General features: G+C 42.4%; 1 protein-coding gene across 15 annotated transcripts in view; it reads left to right on the top strand.

Annotated features, from left to right (window-relative positions):
- LOC131245863 (uncharacterized) overlaps nt 1–24,501 on the top strand; it is a 103,730-nt gene that overhangs the window by 19,685 nt on the left and 59,544 nt on the right. For 14 of the 15 annotated variants that reach the window (XR_009171019.1, XR_009171018.1, XR_009171016.1 and 11 more), the window contains exons 3-4: nt 7,020–7,128; nt 7,381–7,479. Coding sequence is in view for 7 of the 15 variants with exons in the window: in XM_058245603.1 (XP_058101586.1) it covers nt 7,020–7,128; nt 7,381–7,479 (208 nt within the window). In the remaining 8 variants the exon portion in view is untranslated. The remainder of the gene's footprint in view (nt 1–7,019; nt 7,129–7,380; nt 7,480–24,501) is intronic. The other variant, XM_058245600.1, reaches the window with a different exon arrangement.

Raw genomic sequence — 24,501 nt, forward strand, 5'->3', positions numbered from 1 at the left:
GATCGACATCGATATCAAGAGATGTTGCTCCCTCTGCTACCTGTAGAGTAGGGGCTCCCTCCGCATAATCTAAATCAGCTGATTTAACTCACTCATAAAGTGGGTCCGCATCATCATTACTTATCTGTGCCATGGTACCTATAGGCAATAGGTTGAGCGGGTCCAAATTTTCCTCCATGTCTCAGTCTGCCGCAACTGCCTCTCTCTTAACTTCATATTGTAGTGGCAGTAAATGAGTTTCTGCAACTTCTCATATGCCAGCCTGTTTCTCTTGCTGGTGTGTATGAGTGACCATGTGCTTCAATTCCTCTCACACGGTGAAGAGGATACAGTCTGTGCGAGAACACATACTACCAATAACTGCAGTGTGGGTGTGTCGACTCCGTACATCGCCCACTACTCACCTATATATTTATGAGAAGCTTGTTTTAGTTTGGAGTTTAAACAGAAAAATCAGTTACCTAATTATATTACCATACTCACATGGCAATATCGTTTCTGTCGATGCTTTTGCTAGTGCGGATGAGAACGTACTCGTAGCATCCCTAAACTACAACAACTGTAAACACGGATTCACAGGTTACTATTTTTAATCACTCATATTTCTAGAAACTATAAGGAAGAAAATCTAATTTATCAATTACCATTAGCGAAATCTGCTCAAATTGCAATACCTGGTTATCAAATTCTGCTTGCGCTGTTGATTCTGGAAACAATTTTTTGAACACCTCGTGGACGACCATCATCAAATCATTATTCTCATGGAGGTAGCGTTTGTGATGGAATTTGTGATTTGTCTAGTATGCTGAAACCCAAATATTATTTACTCAGTTGCATTAACATGCAAACCGAAGTAATGCTTAAAGTGCAAGTGCAAGTGATAAAAAATATGGGTAAACGTAACAAACTTACCAGCTTGGTGGAGTAGATGCTCGAGGGTCCTGGTCCATCATTCATTGATGATATCGATCACCCACTGGTGCGAATTAGGGATTGCAGTCTTTATCCTTTCTCTCATAATTCTCATAAGCTCGTACATTAACCCCATCGAAGGCCACATCTCATTATTTACGACTCGTAGGATCTTGTAGATCGGATGCAGGATGGAAACGACGATGTGAACCCTATCCCAGAAGGAATCGGAAAGCACCATCTTTGAAACCTTCTTTGCACCCTCAGTCTTCCTTTGGTTCTACTCCAAGTATTTCTCAAATCCGAACAAATTCCGGAGACCTACACGGTGCCTATATAATCTGTCTAGTGCGATGGAGTTCATGGCGAACTGTGTCGAACCTGGTCTAACGATGTCCCCTCCATAACACTCATGCATTGCAGCCAACAACTATGAGTTATTGTATATAAAGTTCGTCACTCTCCTCGCATCCTCGATGGTCTTCCTGACAGAATCCCTCTGGCCTACCCCCTCGAGCATTAAATTAATGCAGTGTGTTGCACACGGGGTCTAATAGAGATTGTACCTCCTCATCAATTGCTTCCATGCCTTAACGAACGCACTGCCATTGTCTGTCACAACTTGGACGACATTCTCGGACCCAACATCTTTAACCACTTCTTTCAGGAGATCATATGTATTTGTGATATTTTATTTTGGTTGATGCATTAATAGATTTGAGGAAAACTGGTTGCCCTCTGCAATACACCATGCAATTGATAATGAACAATTTCGTGGGTCCCGTCCACCCATCACACATGATTGTTACTCCATATTGCTTCTAGTTCGGCTCGTCCACATACCCAAGCCCGCATCTCCTCGTACTCCTAATTGAGGTATACCCCAAGAATCTCTTGTGGTGTTGGAGGCTTCATGCTGGGCCCAACACTCCGCCCCTCCTTGATCATATTTTTGAAGTGAGGATTGGCTGCTGCATTTGCTAGTACATGGCTTGAGATGAACCACCAAGATATAACGCCTCCTACTTTCTCCTTAAGCCCCTTGTTCTACATTTTTAAATCTCTTTTGATTAACACCTGCAATGGGTGCATCTATGACACAAGCACGTTGTAAGCATTGTAGGGCATGCTCGCTAGAACCACTACCACCCATACTACCTCCCTCAAACCCTATGCTGCTCCCACCAGCATCATTGTGGGACTTCCCAAACGACGACCTACTCTCATCAAGTTGTCTCCTTTGCTCCCCCTCCCACCCCGATGCTCGAGACTCACGAATCACTTGTTTGAACTCCCTCTTATCCCGAGTCGTAACATAGTCATCGGGATATGCGATCCCCTCGCCGTCGTCGTCATCTTGCTCGTTGATAGCACCTCATAGCTCCTCCCTCAGATCTCTCTCCCTACTGTTGCTTGTGTGACTTCGCTTCAGCCAAGACTCTTCTCACCTCCTCTCTCATTGGCTTTGTTACACTTGGGTAGTCTTTCACATTCTTGTACTCCCCAGCCAAATGCTCCATCAGCCTAGACACCCCCCCACTCCGTATCACTTGGTCACAGTATTTGCATATGGCTCCATATTTATTCCCCTCCACTGGCCGTCTGTGTTTCCACCCAATGTCCTTTGCTTCCTTTTTTGATCTAGACGACATTTTGCTCCTGATTGATACTACATACAGGACGGATTGGATTGTCAAAATATTTTGCTTCATTTTTGGGATAATGCCTAGAAATGATTTGGAAAAATATATGGACGGCATGGATACAAAATAAATATTGCAAAGTGGGCCCCAGAGTAAGGGTCATGCCGTCTTGAGATAGTCCAGGGTCTCACTAATTGCTCCCATGAAAGGGACGCATTTTGGCTAGTGATGCTGCTAGTGACAATTGATGACTACTGGTCACTGCTCTGTGGGCCCCACCATGATGTATTTGTTTCATCCATGCCGTCCATCAATTTTCCCAGATCGTTTTATGATATAATCCCAAAAATGAGGTAGATCGAAATCTCAAGTGGACCACATCACAGGAACAATGTTGATTGAACACCCACCATTAAAAACTTCTCGGGGGCCACAAACGTTTTGGATCAAGATGATATATGTTTTTTTCCCTTCATCCAGGTCTGTATGACCTAATCATTAGGTTGGATGTCAAATAAACATTATGGTGGACCCTATAAAAAATTTAATGGTGGGTATTCAAGGAGCACTGTTTCTTGTGGTGTGGTCCACTACAGATATTGATCCGCATTGTTTTTTGGCCCATGCCCCAAAATAATATGACAAAAAGAATGGACGGTGTAGATATATAATGCTTACAATGAGATGGACCCTATAGAACCAAGTGTGCACTTAACACAAGGAGGGAATAGCTGCGAGAATTCGAATTGCGTACTGAGTTACTCTATCGTAACAAGTAAACTTTGTTGGGCCCATCATGAATGTATGTGCTTTATCCACACCGTCCATCCATTTTACAACTCATTTTAGGGGTTGAACCCAACATTAAAGCATAAACAGTGTTCCAATGGACCACACCAAAGAAAACATTGGGAATGATGATTTCCACCGATGAAACTTTCCTAAGGCCCACTTGAGCTTTGAATATACTTCATTTTTAAGCTCAAACCCTATAAGTATCTGGTAAAATGGATGAATAGAGTGGATAAAATAAATAAATCACAGTGGGCCCCACAGAGTTTACTCAGTACAGAGTGGACAAAATGCTGGTGCACCACACAACACTGATCTGAATGGTGTGGGTACATGTCGTGCGAAGACGAGCATTGCTGCTTCTCGAGCTCCTAGTTGTACAAACGGTTCAAAGGAGATCAAAGTTACATGGCCCCCAAAATGATGTATTTATTATATCGACACCGTTCATCCATTTTACGAGATCATTGTAGAGCATAATCCCAAAAATGATTCATATCTAAAGCTTAAGTGAACCATTCCACAGATAGCAGTGGGAACAATGATTCTCATCGTTAAAACATTCGTAGGCCCCACCATAACGTTTTTTTTTTTCCAATCCAATCTATTCATTAGATTACGTGGACTTGGATGAAGAGGAAAAACAAATATCATATTGATCCAAAACTTCTATGGCCCCAAAAAGGGTTTCAATGGTATACGTTTAATCCCCCAGAACTTTTTGCAGTGTGGTCCACTTGATTTTGGATTTGTCTTATTTTCCGGTTCAAGCCTTTAGACGAGCTCGCCAAATGGAAGGACAGTTGGGATATAACACATACTTCATGATGGTACCCACATAACTTGGTGACGTCAACACACCAGCCAGGTCGGTGGTGCGTGGTACACAAGCTAATCTGCTTCCTGTTTTTGGTCAAACGCTTTCGCAGGAATTTCCTGCATCGGGATGATAGGTGGGGCCCATCATGATGTTTTTGAAAAATCCACCTTGTCCATCTGTTTTTTCAGATCATTTTAGGACATGAGACCAAGTGTTAGGTGGATCCAAAACTCAAAGTGGGCCATACGAGAAGGAAAACTGGAGAAAGAGTTTCTTACCCTTGAAACCTTCCTGGGCTCCACCTTGATGTTTATATGCCATCCAAACCGTTTATAAGTTCATTCCCATTGGGATGAAGTGAAAACACAAAAAAGATTAGCCTGATACGAAACTTTTGTGGCCATATGAATGTTTAAACGGTGGTCATTGAATCTCCATAGTTTCCTCTCATGTGGCCCACTTGAGTTTTAGATCCACATGGTTTTTGGGCTCATGTCTTAAAATGATCTGGAAAAAGGGATGGACAGGGTGGATTTTTCAGAAACATCATGGTGGACCCCACCTAGCATCCCAGCGTAGGAACTTCCTACGAAAGCCTTTCGTAGAGTGCTTTTGTAGAGTGGATTAGGTGAGATCCCGAATCCACCGAGGTGGGTGGGACCCATGACTATGGGGCTCACAGGGATGGACCGTATGGATGTATGTGGCTAATCCACGCCGTCCATCCATTTTCCACTGATTTTAGGGGTTCGGCCCAAAATTGAAACATAGACAAAGCTTAAGTGGACCACACCACATGAAACAATTGTGTTAATGATGTCCCCCATTGAAACGTCCCTAGGGCCCACAATGATGTTTAATTGTCATCCAACCCATTCATAAGGTTATAAAGATATGGATGAAGGGAAAACATAAATATTAGCTTCATCCAAAACTTTTGTGGACCCCAGAAGTTTTCAACGGTATACATTTAGTTCACACTATTTCCTGTAGTGTAGTCCACAAGATCTGGATATTCTTGAATTTTGGGACCATGCCGTAAAATGATATGGAAAAACAGATGGATGGTGCGGATATGGCACATACATGATGGTGGGCCCCACGGAGTCTACTCAGTACGCTAAGGGTACTAGGTATGCAACCCAATTCGTAATCGGCTCCCTTAATAAGGGTTAAAAACGAAAACCCATCCACATTTTCCTCTACAACCCGAAAATCCCTCTCCCTTGATCCAAAATTTTGAAATATCCTCCATTTTCCCAACAATCTCCGGATTTTCGTAGCCCTACCAGCACGTTTCGAGGTTGGCAAGCCGATTCTTTTTGGAGAAGTTGCCATTGGAGGATTTTTCGACAGAGAATCCGATTTTTTTGGAGGTTTCATTCTTTCCTTTTGAAGAATGGTTGCCAATCTGCAATCAACAACTATCAAGCTCTGAAATTGGCATCCTCAAACAGATTTGAGCGAAAAAACAAGTATTTTTTTTTCTTCTTCTTGGATTTCAATGATTTTATTGCTGAAAATGTTGCCCTTTGATCTGAAAAAATGGAGGTAGTTGGCTAAAGTCCCCACCCATGGTTGGTGGGAACATGGAATTATCGGCGATTTTTTGAAAATATTAAAAAAACGATATTATTGGCGAGATTTCGGCGATATCCAGCAGAGAGATGAAAAAGGGGGTTATATGTTTCGATACCCACCTATACCGATATTATCGGCGACAATTCGATATTGTTGCCGATAATTTAAACACCGGGTACAAGACTTCCTTCACTTGATTCTATGGTGCCCCTAAGGTTGCGCCCTTTGTGTGGTTAGTGGGTAGGATGAAAGTGCTCACAGTCACACCTCCAACGAAGGTTCATGATCCTCCCCAATGTTTGCTTGGTGTGCATGAGCAATGTGGAGTCCATAAATCACCTCTTCATTCACTGTCCTTTTGCTTCAAAGGTGTGACCGGCCTGTTGAACATCCTTCAAACCTCGTGGATGATGCTGAGATCCATAGCAGACCTCCTTTGGCCTTGGCACGGAGGAGGGGTCAGGAAAGAAAGGAGAGTGGTTTGGTGGCTAGTTTTAATGGCTGCTTTATGCACTATTTGTGGAGAAAGGAACCACTGATGCTTCCGGAATTCATGTGGTTTGGAGCTGGGGATTGTCAAGGTCAAGTGAGATGTGGTGGATTGGGCCTCTTGTTTAAAGGCTGTTGATATCTGTAAATTATCTTACCTTTTTGGGTTGTAGTTGCTTCCTTTTCAGCTGTATTCTTTGCCACTTATGTTCTCCTAGGCCTTAAAAAAAAAAAAGAAGGTTCCATTACTTTTCAAAAAAAGAAAAGAAAGAAATCCTGTTCCCACACTCTTCATGGCTCACCATGAAAAAATCAGGTGATTGGAGGATGATAACCTTCCATGTTCCAAAAACTGTCTTCTCTTTTTTTTTTTAAATTTATTTGCCAACTCATGGATGGGATGGTCATGGTCATCTAATCAAAATAGTTCTGTGGGGTGGGACATATATTTTACAAAGTGGACTCCGTTACTAACCACTAACCACGTTGATCATTTGACCTTCTTTGATCCAGACGATACATTTGTATGGTATTGATCAGTTGGGAAGGATATGCATTTTAAATGGTGGCTATGAAAAGTGCTATGACCTAATGAACCATCCAGATTGACGATTTTGGCGATCCATGTGTCTAATAGCACCAGTGTGCAGCAACTCTCCACGTATAGAGAGACTATTTAAACTTTGAAATTGTGTCCATTTCGGCATGTGTTCTCCTTCATTCTTACTATGATATAAAATGATTGGTCTACTTCACACTAATGATGCTCAGACTTGTTTCAGAAAATTCTCAGCTTGCAAATGCAAGGTTTCAGGCTGCTGCAGCAATCCGAGATGCAGCAATACGGGAATGGGGATTCCTCACACCTGAGGATAAGAGAGGCTTGATAACGTATGTTTGTAAGCTTACAAGTCTTTCATACAGGCATAACATTCATATATGCATCCTACATGCTACACCTGTGTTTAACACAATGTTATTATTATCAACATTACAAGGAAAAAAAAATGACAGTTGATTTTTTTTTTTTTTCCAATATATTAATATCTCTTGAAAGCATGAGCTAAATATTTTGTAGATTATGTGAACGACTAATTTTTTTTTTCTTTGTTTTTTTTTTTTTTTTTTTCCCCGGTGGTCCAGCTTTTGCCTTTGCTTTGTCATGAAACATGCAGATTCAACTGATGCCTACGTACAAGCAAAGGTTTCTGCTGTTGGTGCTCAGTTGATGAAAAGAGGCTGGTAAGTTGTGTTTCACAGCATTTGAATTTAATTTATGGTGGCCACCACATGCATACATGCACATTTATAAGAGTTTTATAGAGTAGGTTGTGCAAGGGTTTGTCAACAGTTTTGAATTTGAATAACTAATTGTGGGAACTAATGAAAGAATTAATGATGTGAATATAGGTGCCTTAAAGGGATGTTACTTCAACCATGGTGGCTTCAATGTGCCATATTGGTTGGGAGATTGAAATCTTTAATGCGAAGCATATGGCTGAGTTGTCGATCATCTAATTATGGAGTAGATTGTTACTTGTTTAGAGCTTGGTTTCATATGCCCTGCATTTACTGGCTTGGCTTCTCTCCATCTAGGGTCCTCTTCTTCCCCCTTAGTTCTTGTAATAGAATCGCCTTGCAGTAGATAAAGTATAAGCATGTGAAGGATAGGTAAATAAATCTGAAGAGCCTTTATTTATCGTGGAATTTAGACTGTGCAAAACTTGTAGAACTGCTGCAAGATTGATTCTTTTCTTATATACCCATTGGTGCTATTTTGGATTTGAATCAGATTTGGGATCTTTATCTTGATTGACTGCCTCCTTTATGCTGTTGCTAGCAAATACCACTATTTTTGGTTTTGGATCATTCAAATCATTCCCACAGGAGATCAGGACTGTTTTTTTCCTGATCCTTGGATAAAAGGATTCATTCTCTTCATTAAAAAAAGTAGAGCTGATAATGATTTCTTTTTGACTCATCCTTGGAGTTGAATATCTCATTCAAGAATTTTTGGATCCAATATCATTGTTGTCATCTAAGCCTTATCCCAACGAATTGGGGTTGGTTACATACTTTGGTCCAATATGTAGGTATCAATAGAAAAAGGCAAATCCCTTAGGTAATTTCAAAAAGAAAAATGGCAAATCCCTTTCGATTCACCAGATCTGATTTATAAGACTTGCAACCCTTTCAAAAAAAAGAAAAAAGAGTCTTGCATGCTGTGAATTTGCCTAACCAAAAAAGAAACAAACTAGCACCACAACCGAATTGGATCAAGGTTATGAAATGTAGTAACCATCCTGTATGGGCATCATGTGGGGTTTGTGGAGGGAGAGAAACAGAAGAATTTTTGAAAGCAAAGCAATTTTGGTTGAAGCAATTAAGCGAAGTATCACCTTGGTGAGCATGGGCTCGACATTTCCTAGACTGGATTTTAGGGGTTGCTTATACAAGGACATCATGTGCGAATGGAGAGGGGTTGTTCCTGATGGGAGCACCTAATGAAGGCACCTGTATCAATAATAATAATAATAATTTTTGGAATATTTTCTGGGTTAGTTTTGTTTTTGGGGGATTCTCTTGGTAGTCGTTAGCCTTGTTCGAGGAAGTGATGGGAGGGTCACTTGTTGGTGGCCTGCCCTTGCCTTGTCTCTGCTTTTCATTTGTTTTTCACACCATCCCTCCCCCCACACCACTTAAAAAAAAGAGGAAAAAAGAGGGGGAGAGACCATCCAACACTAATGTTTGCAAGTAAGCTGTGTTGTGAATTTATCCAAGTAGCTGATCCAAGCTAGAAGATTCATACTTCGCTAAGGCTGCCTCTGTGTGCGGAGTCTAAGGTTATCGGTCAGACATAATTGGAGTCCGTCAGTGGATAACGGTGATTCTAAGATCGTGTTAAAATGGATGAACGCAGGTTGTGGTCCTTGGAAGTTATCCAATGTAGTCGATAAAGTGCTAGAGCTTCTCACTAGTATCTTGGCTACTTCTTTTCACATCTTACGTGCGGCTAACTCTAGGGCAGATGTCCTAGCTAAAGGAGTTCATCTGCTAGAGCTTGTGATTTTTGAGTTAGTTAAAGTCGTCATCATCATCTTTGTCCCAATTAATTGGGATTGGCTATATGAATCCCTTTCTGCCATTCCACTCAATTAAGGGCCATAACTTCAGTTAGACCATAGGTCATCAAATCTTTTCTTATTACCTCCACCCACGTCCTTTTCGGCCTTCCTCTTGCCCTTTTAGAGCCTTCAACTTGTACTGACTCACTCCTAACCGGCACCGTTCTTTGTCTCTATTGCACATGGCCAAATCATCTACGTCTACTTTTCCTCATCTTATTACCAATTGGTGCAACTCCTAAGTTCCCTCGAATGCATTAATTTTTAATTGTATCCTTGTCTTGCGACTCGTCCATATCAACATCCTCATTTCTACTACACTCATCCTATGAACATTTCTTTCCCTAACTGCCCAACATTTTCTACCATAAAGGATGGCTGGTCTTATAGCTATCCTATAAAATTTCTCTTTCAGTTTGAATGGTACACAACGATGACATAGAGCTCCAGAGGCAGTTTAGTAAAGTGCCGAGTATTTTTTTGGCTTGTTTTCGCTGGTGGCAGTTTTGCCCTTCTCTATTATTGTTGTTCTCTCATTCTTCTTAATATAGTTTAGTGCCATTCGTTTAAAAAAAGAAACTAATACAAGATGGAAAGACAACAATGTGTGTGATGAATATGTGGGTCAGAAGGGCTGAAACTGTAATTCATATGGTCCATCCTGTGGATCCTGCATGTGCTAAAGATGTTTTTCCTATGCCCCAAACAATGTGTCACAAAGGCCCAAACTGTGATTCTTATGGCCCATCCTATGTAGGGTTGTACGCGAACCGAGTTAGTTCGGTTAGCTCACTCGACTCGACTCGAAAAAACTCAATTCGACTCGGTTCGAAACTGAGTTTGAGCCGGGTCGAGCTGATTTTTTGAGCTCGAAAAAATTTCGAACCGAGTTCGAGCTTGCCCGAGCTCGACTCAACTCGGATCGAATCCCAAATCGAATCGAACTCGGATCGAACCAATTTGATGACTCGGTTAATTTGATATTGATGTTGCTCACCAAGTGTTTGATGAAATGACTCAACGAAGTGTCGGCTGGTGGCAAGGAAGGTACAAATACACTTTTCTTTATTTTGATGTTGCCTACAAGGTGTTTGATGAAATGCCTGTAAACAGTTGTTTCTGTTTTACATGCAATAAGAAATTGAAAATGCACTCCATGTGTTTGTGAAAATGCCGCACAAGCTTGATCTTGGCTCGAACTCGGCTCGAACTGGCCCTAGCTGCTGATCGAACCGAGCCGGTGAGTCAGGCTTGAGGACCGAGCCGAGTCGAGTTTGAGTTGGGGTCAGCTAGTGGCCGAGCCGAGTCAAGCTATGCCAAGCTCTACTCGGTTCAACTCCTGTACACCTCTAATCCTGTGGGTCCCAAAGTGTGCTAAACATGTGTTTAAGTCCAAAAAAGGGTTGAATTTCAGTTTTCTAATGTGTTTCTATAAATAAGGCAGTGCAATGTGCCATTATACTAGCTTATATTGCTTAAAAGTACTGTGCAATACATGCTTCAATACCCACTTTAGCACCGCTGTAGTATGCTACATTTTTTTTTTTTTTTCAACAATAAAGGGCTAAGGTGCTGTTTGGTAAAACTTAATTTCAGTACTTATCACTGAAAATTGCCATTTTCAGTGATTTTGAGGATTCAGACCATTTGGCAAAGATAAATGAATAAGCACATAATATTAAAAATCACTTAAAATTGGTGGTTTTTTTTTTTTCCGCCACTTCACATATCACCACTTCACATATCACTTATCCTTTAATGCGGTTAGTGATTTTCCTTTAAGTTTTTGGTTGACTGTTGACAAAAATATCCCTATCAACATTTTGAAAGACAATATTACCCTTCCATCCTTTGAAAACATATTACTGCTTATGTGAGAAGGGAAAGTTCTGTGGGGCCCCACCATGATATATATGTTATATCCACACCGTCCATCGATTTTGCCAGATCATTTTAGGGCATTATGTAAAAAATGAGGTAGATCCAAAGCTCAAGTGGACCACACCAAAAAGCAATGGGAACAATGATGCCCATCATTGAAACCTTCCTAGGGTCTACAATGATGTTTATTTGCCATCCAACCTGTTCATAACGCCACACGGACCTGGGAAGGGAAAACACAATTATCAACTTCATCTAAAACTTCTGTGGCCCCTAGGAAGTTTTCAATGGTAGGCGTTTGATCCCCACTTTTTTTTTTTTTGTGGTGTGGTCCACTTGAGCTTGGATTTGCCTCATTTTTGGGCTCATGTGCTAAACTGATCTTACAAAATAGATAGGCCGTGTAATGCATGCATCATGGTGGGGCCCACAAAACTTTTCCACGTCAACACGGTACTGACCTAGTGCCGTGTTCTAACTAGCGGAAGTAGATTGCGCGGTGTGCCACACACCACTGACCTCGGTGGTGTTTTGACGTCACCAAGTTCTGTAGTTCCCACAATGATGTATGTGTTACATCCATACCATCCATTTTGCGAGATCATTTTAGGGCATGAGCCCAACAATTCGGTAGATCCAAAGCTCCAGTAGACCACACAACAAAAAGCAGGTGAGATTGAACGCCTACGATTGAAAACTTCTTGGGGGTCTTTGTTTTCTCTTCATCTAGGTCTGTGTGACCTTTTGAATAGGTTGGATGGCAAATAAAAATCATGGTGAATGTACATTGAGGGGTTAAGATATTTTTTATTGACTTGTGATTATAGAGCAGGCCAAACATGCGTTAGAGATCTATGCATAAGGCACATGTTGATCTGACCCATATGCCATGTATCAAGGTAGCAACAAGTGAACTAGTGAGCTGCACATGCACATTGATTACAAGTGGGTTATTTTTTTGTTCTAACCATCCATTTTGTAGGCCATGGAAGAGTCCATTTGATGATCTAATTGGTGCGATCTTTTGTAGGCGGCACTGCCATCCACTGTGGAATGCATTCTCTTGCTAGAATGCATAAGAGAAAAATAATAAAAAATCAATGCCTTGGACATAGCTATGACGAATTTGGTAGCATAGCAATAGCAGATTCCGTCTCATACCCTACAAAAGATATTAATTGACACAATTGGGGCACATATTGCAATTTGCCAATTTTCAGACATTTGTGGTCCATGTTTACCAAACAAGTTTTTGTGAAAGGAGTGCTTATTTTCAGACATTGATGCTTTTTTTTAAAAATATTTTTCCAGGCAAATTAACAAATAGATTTTTCAGTACTTTCTTTTTTGAAAGATGAAATTTTATTAAGGCCAAAAGGCAAAAAGCAACTAGAAAAGCAAAGAAACAATACAAAGGAAAAGAAAAACAGGAAAATAAAACAAAAATATCTTAGAACTACCAATCGGTGAACCCACTCCCTGGCATACGCAACAACCTTGCTAGAGACACTCGTAGGAGAACCACGATTACAGAAACAATGGCTATTACGCTTCAGCCACAACGCCCATAAGGAAGCTAATAGGGCAACTCTCCATTTCTTCTTGTTGAGGGGACCATTGTTAGAAGCATTTCGGGATAAAAAAAAAGGATTCAATCGACGATGGCATCACCCAACTAGTATCAGCTTCCCCGAGAATGCCGGACCACACAACATGAGAGGAGTAGTGAATGAAGAGATGGTTGATAGATTTCTCCGCTCGAAGACACATCGGGCATTCGTTAGGAATGATCAACGATCTTTTGTGAAGATTGTCAATGGTAAGGATTTTATTGTCCCCTGATAGCCATGCAAAAGCAGAGACTTTGGGAGGAGCTCTGTAGGACCAGATATAGAAGGTGTGGCTGACTGTGTCAAAGCGGACAAGATCGAGTAGAGGGATCAGACTTTGAACACCTCGCTTTTAACATGATTCCAAAGCAGAGAGTCCTTTTCACCTTGAATAGGAACAATCCTCTGTAAGAAGGAAAGGAGAGGTGTGTGATCATTAAATTCGGAATTGGAAAGGTTTCTTCTACAAGGGGGAAGCCAAAATAATGTAGGGGCATTTTCACACCGGGCTCGAGTGGGGTGTCCTGTGGGATGCAGGGGCACACTTGAGGCAATAGGCTCGTGTGAGGCGCGGAACCCATGTGATGTGGAGCCCAGGAGAGGGGTTCGGTCGAGGTCCTAACCCATGCTATGTAGGGCCTAGGCTATGAGATAAAGGGATTGATTCGCCATGCTCTATCAGTTTAAGCTTTTAGAGCAAGTGATTAATTGTCTAGCATAAAAGTGGTATCAGAGTGGGAGGTCTTGTGTTCGAGACTACTCATCGGGAGTGATTAATGCAGGGGCATTTTCACATCGAGCTCGAGTGGGGTGGCCTGTGGGATGCAGGGGCACACTCGGGGTGGGCGGCCCGTGTGAGGCGGAATCCATGTGATGTGGGGCTTACGAGGGGGGTTTGATCGACATCCTAAGTCCTAACCCATGCGATGTGGGGCTTGAGCTGTGAGATAAAGGGATTGATTCGCTAGGCTCTATCAGTTCGAGCTTTTAGAGCAAGTGGTTAATTGTCCTGCATCACAAATTCCCCCACTATCTTGGAAACAAAAGCAATTCGCCACGAAGATGTCATTGTGAGAGGAGAGGTTCACGATGGAAGGGAAAACATCCCTGAGACGAACATTACCACACCAAACATCGTCCCAAAACTGCACCTTGGAACCATCCCCCAACGTGAAGCTGATGCCACAGACGACCCTGGGAGCAGCCCCCGCTTTGGATTTCCACGAGGCCGAGGCCCTGTATAAGGATGTCCCTAGTCCACCACCCAAAGGGGGAGGTCCCATATTTAGCAATGATCATCTTCCTACACAGGCTATTTTCTTTAGTACCAAACCTTCAGGCCCATTTTCCCAATAAGGAAGAATTAACCAAGCCTAGACGTTTGATACCAGCTCCCCTTTCCGAGAGGGCTTACAAACTTCAGACCATTTCATTGGATGGAACTTTCTTATTGGATGCTCCCCCTTGCCATAGGAAGTCCCTTTAGAGCTCGTCTATACGATTTAGTACAGACTTGGGGCTCTTAAAAAGGGATGGAAAGTAAGCGGGGAGGTTTGAGAGGCATGCTTTGATGAGAGTGAGGCGGCCACCAAGGGTTAATAGCTTGCATTTCCAGGAGGAAAGCTTTATGTCCATTTGCTCCACAATATTGTCCCATAAGTACTAAAAATTCAACACTCAATTTAATTTTCATAAGGTCTTCACTCTTGAAGACAAGTCCAAGCCTAGCTGGGAACCTATGTTGGAGGTTGTCAAAGAGAAACGCTGGATTAGGGAGGCCCTTGGTCATTTTGGGAGATTGATCAATATGTCCTCTGGAGATTGCCCAGAAGATTACAATGCTCTGTTTCAGGTGTGGAAGAACGTGGCCATCCCAGAAACAATTTCAATTCTCCTAGGAATCCTATCAGAAATGCCAGCGGTTGCAGGGAATTGATTAGTTTAAACCCTGATATGAATCTTGCCTCTGGTGGACCGGGAAGAAGGAAGGGGATAAGGGGTAGAGCTGTTCCCAAATGAGGATAATTTCTTGGAATGTGTGGGGCCTGGGGAATAATAAGAAAATGGCCCAAATTAAAGATGTGTGCAAGGGGTATAAAGCTCAGATGCTAACTGATGCAGGACGTGAATTTAGATATGATATGCAAGATTTCAGGCTTACATCACACCAATTCAGAAACAATCATACAAATTTCACATCCCACATGAAAATCCAAACATTCAATTAAAGGGGAATCTATGCGGGTCTAAGCCGACACAGGCTAGGACTGGACCAATAAAAATTATAAACCAAACGATGTCAAAGGGAAATAAAATCAACTACTCATGCATAAAAATCAGTCCCTAATCCAAGGGATTCCCTAATTTCAATTCAAGGAACCCTAAGGTGATAAAAATGGGCAAATCAATTAGGAATCATGTAATCTAGGGTTAAGATTTATGAAAAAAAACGGCTATGAGAGGATAAAAGAGGATAAAAACCTGAGCCAAAAGATGATCCTGCGTGTGGACAGCAACAATGGCCCAGACGGACGTGCGTGTGATCTCGGCCGCACGTGTGTGGGGCCCACTATTTAGAAAAAGGCCACCTTGGCCCTAGTTGGCCAGGGATGGACTCCAAAACTCCAAAATCTCAGCTCGATCCGATGTACGGTTTGTGCGTGGTGCTCCGCCGAAGTTTCAGCTCACCTGCGGGCCAAAATCTGGAAACCTGCTGTAATAAAGAAATCTGATGCAACAAAAGGACATTCGAAGTACGGATGGTGGGGGAAGATGGAAAAAAAGATGATGGAAGATGGGGGTGAATTGGGATCGATGTAGCTTCGCACCACGGTAGTTAGCCCTTCGAAAAGGGAGGGCTTCGCACCCACTTTTGAATTCTTCCACAGCTCACGAAGAGAGCAGAAAAATAAAGCAGGAATTTTTTTATTAACTTCAATGAATGAAAAGAACTGCAAGGGGTGCCTATTTATAGGGAGAACCCTATACCCAAAAACTCGCACCATGTGTGACACCTATTACTTGGCGATGAAGTAAACTAAAATAAAAACCAAACAAGGAAATCTAAAGCGTTCACAATGTTCTAAATAATAACAATAAGCAAAACCTAAAATATAAAACCAATCCGACGAGTGGGCCACGATCATGAGATCCCATGGTGGGCTTTTCTTGACTATCGGGCCACTTTTCTGAACCAAAACTTGACTTTTAGTTAGGAGGCCCTCCCTGGACGTCATCATCGAGCCAGATCAATGGTGAGGTCCTCTTTCTACGTATGTACGTGCGTAGGGGAGGAGGCGTGAGTGCGCGTGATGTCCCCATCAATTCTCTCCAGCTGCAAAGATTTCGTCACTGGCGAAATAAAACTCCTGAGCTGCTCCAGGATGTAAGGATCAAGTCTCTGAAGCTCCTCCTCAGTGAGCCACGTGCTGTCTGAAGCTGGGCGTGACTTCCATTTAACCACGTACTTCTGAGACCCGCCGTCCGACGTTGAAACTATCTGATGGTCCAGGATATCCTCTATTTCCTTTTTAGGTGTGTGAAGGTTAGGCATGGGATATAGAGGTTGGGAAAATGAGTCGGGAAGGATAGGTATGGGAGGTAGAGGCTGGAAAGATGGGTCGAGACGGGTAGGTATGGGAGGTAGAGGCTGGGAACATGGGTCGGGACGGGTAGGTATGAGACGTAGAGGCTGGAAAAATGGGTTGGGAAGGACAAATATGGGAGGTAGAGGCTGAGAAAATGGGTCGGGACGGGTAGGTATGGGACATAGAGGCTGGGAAAATGGGTCGGGAAGGGTAGGTATGAGAGGTAGAGGCTGGGAAGAAAGGTTAGAAAAAATAGATATGGGAGGTAGAGGCTGGGAAAATGGGTTGGGAATGGGCCATGGTTCAAGGGATAAATATGGGGAATCAGGATGGGTGGACGAAGGGCCGGACAAAGTATCAGTGGTCCCCTAAAAAGTAACTAAATCCTCCACATCGGATGTGAAACTAATTCCCATGGAAGGTGGAAGATCTACCTCATACACATTGAGACCGTTTCGTTTTATAATTTTGACGGGTCCAGCGCTACATGCGTGTAACTTACGAACGGCCCTCGAAGGATACCGCTCGGGCCTGATGCAGACCATCACAGTCCCCAATATTGAATCCTTTGAAACATTTGTACTGGTCTGTAGAAAATGTGTAATGTTCATTATTAGTCATGATCTTTTGCCTGATTTCTTGATGCCATGAATGAATGTGATGCACAAAAGACTCTGCAGACTCTGACGGCCTATGGGACAATGACATAGGGACAAGATCAATAAGTTTCCTAGGGTTATAATCAGTAACGACTTCACGAGGACTTAGACCTGTGGACCTATTGACAAAATTATTCAACGTAAACTCGGTTGTAGGTATTACGGTGTCCCATGTTCTGGTGTGCTCTATATTCCTCCCAGGGGACTCATCCGGTAGATCATCAGGACAAACATCATGAAACTCATCGACTATCAGAATGACCTCAGCGGGTAACTCTACACTAACATCTGGTGCACTCTCTCCAGTCACAAGGCTGCACATGTTGTACCCCTTAAAATAGTGGTCTTGATGTCCCTCATGGGGTGGGTACATGGGTGCATACACATAACTGATTCCTTGGCCAACTCCATTCATTGGTCTATCCTTCAGGCCACTTGCCTGAGATTGGACATCTACTCCAATGGTGGGGTTTGTCCTGGCGATGGTCTTTAGTCGGGCAATGCGTTCATCAAGCTGCTCAAAGCATTGGTCCATTTCCAAGCGCTTAATCATAAACTCCAACTCCTGGGACAACTTGTTTAATGACTCTTGCAATTGTTCCATGTTTAGTGTAGGGTGCCAACCAAAATTCAGCAATATAGTTGTCAAAATATAAGAGATTTTTTTTTTTTTTTTTAAAAGAATCGACCTAGTTTCTAAAAAACGAAAAAGGAAAGTTTCTAAAGAAACAAATTAGGAAAGCTTCTAAAAAAATAATAATAATAAATTAGAAAAGTTTCTAAAAAAAGAAAAAGGAAAGTAAATTAGTTTCTAAAAAAGAAAAAGGAAAGGAAATTAGTTTCTAAAAACAGATTAAGAAAGTTTCTAAAAAATTAGTTTATAAAAAAACAGAAAAGTAAAGTTTCTAAACCTAGAAATAGAAAACTAATTTAATTTCTAAAATAATTCAAATAAGGGGATAACAGAAAATTTCAGCAGCTTATTTCAGGGTTTATGGACCTCTAAACAGCCATATATGATGAGAATTGATGCGTAATGGACATAAACAACCAAACCCTAAACATGTAATGAATTCCCCTACAAGAACCCTAGGCTCTGATACCAAATTTGATGCAGGACGTGAATTTAGATATAATATGCAAGATTTCTGGCTTAGATCACACCAATTCAGAAACAATCATACAAATTCCACATCCCACATGAAAATCCAAACATTCAATTAAAGGGGAATCTATGCGGGTCCAAGCCAACACAGACTAGGACTGGACCAATAAAAATTATAAACCAAACGATGTCAAAGGGAAATAAAATCAACTACTCATGCATAAAAATCAGTCCCTAATCCAAGGGATTCCCTAATTTCAATTCAAGGAACCCTAAGGTGATAAAAAGGGGCAAATCAATTAGGGATCATGTAATCTAGGGTTAAGATTTATGAAAAAAACGGCTATGAGAGGATAAAAGAGGATAAAAACCTGAGCCAAAAGATGATCCCGCGTGTGGACAGCAACAATGGCCCAGACGGACGTGCGTGTGATCTCGGCCGCACGTGTGTGGGGCCCACTATTCAGAAAAAGGCCACCTTGGCCCTAGTCGGCCAGGGATGGACTCCAAAACTCCCAAATCTCAGCTCGATCCGATGTACGGTTTGTGCGTGGTGCTCCGCCGAAGTTTCAGCTCACCTGCGGGCTAAAATCTGGAAACCTGCTGTAATAAAGAAATCTGATGCAACAAAAGGACAAATTCGAAGTACGGATGGTGGGGGAAGATGGAAAAAAAGATGATGGAAGATGGGGGTGAATTGGGATCGATGTGGCTTCGCACCACGATAGTTAGCCCTTCGAAAAGGGAGGGCTTCGCACCCACTTTTGAATTCTTCCACAACTCACGAAGAGAGCAGAAAAATAAAGCAGGAATTTTTTATTAACTTCAATGAATGAAAAGAACTACAAGGGGTGCCTATTTATAGGGAGAACCCTATACCCAAAAACTCGCACCATGTGTGACACCTATTACTTGGCGATGAAGTAAACTAAAATAAAAACCAAATAAGAAAATCTAAAGCGTTCACAATGTTCTAAATAATAACAATAAGCAAAACTTAAAATATAAAACCAATCCGACGAGTGGGCCACGATCATGAGATCCCATGGTGGGCTTTTCTTAACTATCGGGCCACTTTTCTGAACCAAAACTTGACTTCTAGTTAGGAGGCCCTCCCTGGACGTCATTGAGCCAGATCGATGGTGGGGTCCTCTTTCTACGTACGTACGTGCGTAGGGGAGGCGGCGTGAGTGCGCGTGTGCACCTGATGTCCCCATCACTAACGCTCCAGGAAATTAAAGTTCAGGGCTTCAGTCAAGCGTAGTTGGGAACTATTTGGGGTATTAGTTATGTGGAATGGATTCACCTGGATGCCACGGGAAGATTAGGAGGAATTTTGATTGCTCGAGATGCTTTAATATGGTCGAAAACCAACTAGTGGCATGGAACCTACTTTGTCTCTCTTGCTTAAAGAGAAGCTTCAGGCAATGTCTGGATGTTCTCCTCTATGCACGGTCCTAGTTGGGAAGATCACAGGGTTGAATTCTGGGAGGAGATCTTTGACATTCGATCGAGGTTTCAGGGTCCCTAGTGTATTGGAGGGGATTTCAACATTACCCAGTTTGCTTCGGAAAAATCTACTAGCAGACGGGTCTCTAATATTATGTGCAGATTTTCCGACTGGATTGAATCTTAAGAATTGGTGGATGGAGCCAAGTTCACGTGGTCCAACAATCAATCTAGCCTGATTATGTCCAGAATAGACCGATTCCTAGTGTCGCCGGAGTGGTTGGACTCTTTCCCATTTGTTCATCAAAGAGCCCTTCCGAAGCCAGTTTCAGATCATGTTCCGCTTCTTCTTGAAGTGGTTGAGGAGAATTGGGGACCGAAGCCCTTTAGGTTTGAACTCAGCTGGCTGGATATTGATGGTTTTAAGCAGAGCACTAAAGTCTGGTGGCTATCTTTCTAAAAGGAAGGATTTTCTGGATTCAAATTTTCCAGAAAGCTGATCCTTTTGAAGAAAAAAAACCAGCAAGTGGGAAAAAGAAATCCTTACCAGTCGAGACATAGAAGCGATAAATATTCTCGACAAGATCCAGTCTTTAGATATCAAAGCGGGGGTAGAGGAGCTGTCCCTTGTTGAACTCTCAGACAGATTCAACCTCTCCACAACATTGCAAGTGCGGTGTGCACGTGCTAGGATTAACAAGATCAGCAATGTGGTTATTAACGGCTGCTGAATAGAGGGTAAGGAAAATATATATGCAGAAATTCCCCGGGTTTATGGGAATCTTTTGAAGGGGGGAGATTGGAAAAGACCTTAGTTGGACTACCTGGCTTTCAAGCGTCTCTCTGAGCCCCAGGCTGCCTCCCCTGAGGCTTCTTTTTCGGAAGAAGAGGTCAAAGCTGCAATCGATGTGCTAGGAGGGGACAAAGCGGCAGGTCTGGATGGGTTTCCGCTTGCCTTCTTTCTGATATTTTGGTATATGCTAAAGGATGATGTTGTGCAGTTCATAATTTCATGAAGGGGGTCGCTTATCTTTAGGATTGGGTGCTTCCTTTATTGCTATCATTCCTAAAATATCAGGTGCGGATTCTTTGAAGGATTTTCGACCAATCCGCCTAATACGGGGACTGTATAAAATCCTGGTGAAAGTCTTGGCAACGAGGCTTTGGAACATTATAGGAAGTGTCATTTCGGCGAATCAAAGTGCCTTTACCCTGGGGCGTCAGATTTTAGATTGTGCCTTGATCACGCATGAATGCCTTCATTCTAGACATATAGAGGGAAATAAAGGCGTCATGTACAAGTTAGACATCGAAAAGGCTTACGATCACGTAGATTGGAGCTTCCTTGATTAGACGTTGATGCGGTTGGGATTCGGCTTGAAATGGAGGTGTTGGATCTGGGAATGCGTTAGGTCGGCTCATTTCTCGATCCTTGTCAACGGATTCCCCAAAGGCTTTTTCGGAAGCTCCCGAGGCCTTATACCTGGAGATCCGTTGTCTCCTTTTCTTTTTCTTGTGATAGTAGAGGCGCTTGGCAACATGCTTTTGACAGATCAAGAAGGTCTATTTTGCAGTTTCTTGATTTAAGGTATGTCATCCCCCATATTGCATCTTCAATTTGTGTTCAACACCCTCCTTTTTTGCGACACGTCTCAGGACATGGTGGATAAATTATGACTATTGTTAAATGCTTCGAAGTTGTATTGGGTCTGAAAATCTATCTGGCTAAAAGTAAGATGTTTGAAGTGTGGATGGAGCCCCAAGAAGTGGAGAGGTTGGCTGAGTTGTTTGGTTATGCAGCTGGCTCGCTTCCGGCTACCTTCGTGGGGCTCCCTCTTTGTGTGGGCAAACTGCCTAAGCATCTGTGGGATAGTGGTAGAAAGAGTTGAGAGAATGCTCTCTAGGTGGAGAAATAGATATCTCTCCCTAGATGGTCATCTTACTTTGATTAAAGCGGGCTTAGCCAATCTCCTTGTGTACTTTATGTTCCTTTTCAAGTGTTTGGGTTCGGTGATAGCAAGAATTGAAAATCAGAGGTGAGATTTTCTTTGGCAAGGTGCAGAGGATAAGAAGAGAAGAAGTTCCATCTTCTCAATTGGGGAGAGGTTCGCAAATCATATGAGGCAGGAGGGGCTGGTATCGAGGATCTCAAAACTATGAACAAGGCGTTGCTCAGTAAATGGATTTGGATATTTGGGGAGGAACATGGATGCCTTTGGAAAGAGGTTCTCTTGCAAATATGGTCTTTCGAGAGAGGGATGGTGGCCTAGGGACTCGTCCCTTTATAGGTCTTCTGCCTTGTGGAAAGGTGTGTCCTCTATTTGAGAGGCATTCTTGGAGGGAGTGGGATTCGCTATGGGCAATGGTGCAAAAATCAGATTTTGGGAGGATGAGTGGGTGGGCCTGTTCTCTTTAAAGAATGAATTCCCTTCCATTTTCAACTTGGCTCCGGATCTTTCCATTCTTGTTGCTAATTGTTTCTCCCGCATTGGTGGGACGGTGGTTTGGGAGCTCCCTTGTAGACGCTATCTCCATGACGAAAGTGGAAGCTTATGCTGCCCTTCTGGATCGCATTCATTTCTTTTCCCCTAATGATGCCGAGGAAGACAAATGTGTTTGGAAGACTGAGGCTTCAGGTTGGTTTCCTTTTTCTCTTTATTGGCCAACGCCTCTTCTGCTTGTGAGGAGGGATTCACTAAATTTATCTGGAAGTATCCCGTCCCCAAAAAGATAGCAGCGTTTGGGTGGCTAGTGGGAAGGAAGAGAGTTCTCACAATTGACAATCTGAGGAAAAGGTTCATGTTTATTACCAATGTCTGCAGCATGTGCTTGGGTAACGGTGAGTTTGTTGATCATCTCTTCTTGCATCGCTCTTTCTTGAACCCGATTTGGGCAGACTTTTTGAATCGCTGTCAGATCTGCTGGTCCATGCCGAGCTCAGTTGGCCCTTGTCTGCTTGCGTGGCATGGAGCCATTCCTCCTAAACCCACGAGGATTCTTTGGAGGATGGCGCTCCTAGCTATTGGGTGGGTGGTTTGGGAGGAAAGAAACGATAGGTGTTTCAATGATTCTTCCAAAGCGATGGACAGAATCTTCTTGAGGATCGGGTTGTTGTTGTCTGAATGGGCGGCTTCTGCTGCTAACTTAAAGGGATGTAATCAGGATTTCTTGCATCTTTAGCTGGGTTGCTGTCTCGGCATCCTTGCCTTTCTTTCTTTCTGTTCTTGTTCTTCTCGTTTTTTTTTTTTTTTTTAAATTTTAAATTTTAAAATAAAATTCTTTATCTTTCAAAAAAATAAATAAATTTTCAGACCTTATTTTTCAGTTTACCAAACGGCACCTAAGATTTATCCGACTTAAGATTTAATAGCATCTAGTGGTTGAGATTCAGTTTAGTTTCAGGTTTCTAATACATATAAATGGCTCTTGAGATCTCATTCAAGTTCGGAATATTAAAGAAAGAACAGTAGTTTCTTTGCGAAGAGATTCTCTTGCAGATTGAGAGAACCCAAAAAATCATCCTGACGCAGGACAACCCTAATTATGATGCATGCTCATGGAGATAATTAAACAGCGGAAATAAAAAGAATAAATGATCTAAAATTCTAACAATAATCATCATAACTGAGAAAATCATAAAGGAAACATGCAATGGAGCGGGCCATCACTACAACCATGGAGTATGGAATTCAATTACTACTTAGGTTGGATCCGGCGAGGGATGAGACCTCCTGATCTTGCATGGTCACACCCAATCGATCAATGAAGATCACTAGTCCGAAGAACCAAGAAGTTTCTCGGATTAGGGATTTGAGAATTTGGGGATTTAGGGTTTAGATCGGTTCTCAAGATTTTGATCGAAGAGGAATTAGCCAAAACAAAAAAAATAGAAGAAAGAAAGTTATTACCTTGAGGAAGTTGGAGGGGCACAAGAAGAAATTAGAAGAAGAAGATCAAGGGGAGAGAAGAAGCACCATTAGAGAGAAGAGAGGAAGGAGGCAACCAAAGGGTTTGCTTTTCATTCATCAATAGTTGAAATTCGTGTTTAGGGCTTTACCCCACTTAAATAAGCACATAAAGACATAAAATTACTAAAATACCCTAGGATAAGCAAATAAAGATATAAGATTACTAAAAGACCGCTAACTAAGTCAAAAAACGTGCAAATAACATAAGTATGGGAAAGTTTGGGCGCTCGGTCCTCTTACTCCAATCTTCCTTCACATGTGTCTTCCCTAAGTGGGGTCTTCTATATGTCCAATCACATGTGAAAGGTCTTCAGCTCCTGAATATTCGCCTATCCACAAGGACGGTACTTGTGGTTGGCCCTTTCTTCATTGGTACACCTTGAATGCACTTGTGTCCGCATCAATTCCCCTCGGGTGAGAAAAACTCGACTCCGACGAGTTGAAACTTTTGTAGCGCTCGAGTAGATCTGGATCAATACCCTGCAATGCGTCGCCCGACAGCCACGTAGATTTCGACGATGGTTTGTTCTTCCACTTGACAAGATACCTTTGGAAACCCCCATCTCTCGTGGATACTATCTCGTCTTCCAAGATTTGCTCAATTGCTTGTTTAGGGGTACTGGGTGGAGGAGGGGGTGGAAGGGGGTGGGTAGCAAACTCAGAAAAAGGCCATAAAAGGGATGATGTATCAACAATGGGAGTATGGGCACGGACTAGATCTTCCACATTAAAAGTTGGATTAATGCTCATTTCAGATGGAAGGTCAACCCGATACGCGTTGGACCCAACCTTTTGTAATATCTTGAATGGTCCAAAGGACTACGCGCTTGTAATTTCTTTGCAGATCCTTGAGAGAATCGCTCTGGCCTTATTCGCACCA

The sequence above is a fragment of the Magnolia sinica genome, chromosome 5, assembly GCF_029962835.1.
Source record: "Magnolia sinica isolate HGM2019 chromosome 5, MsV1, whole genome shotgun sequence".
In the NCBI taxonomy this organism is placed as follows: Eukaryota; Viridiplantae; Streptophyta; class Magnoliopsida; order Magnoliales; family Magnoliaceae; genus Magnolia; species Magnolia sinica.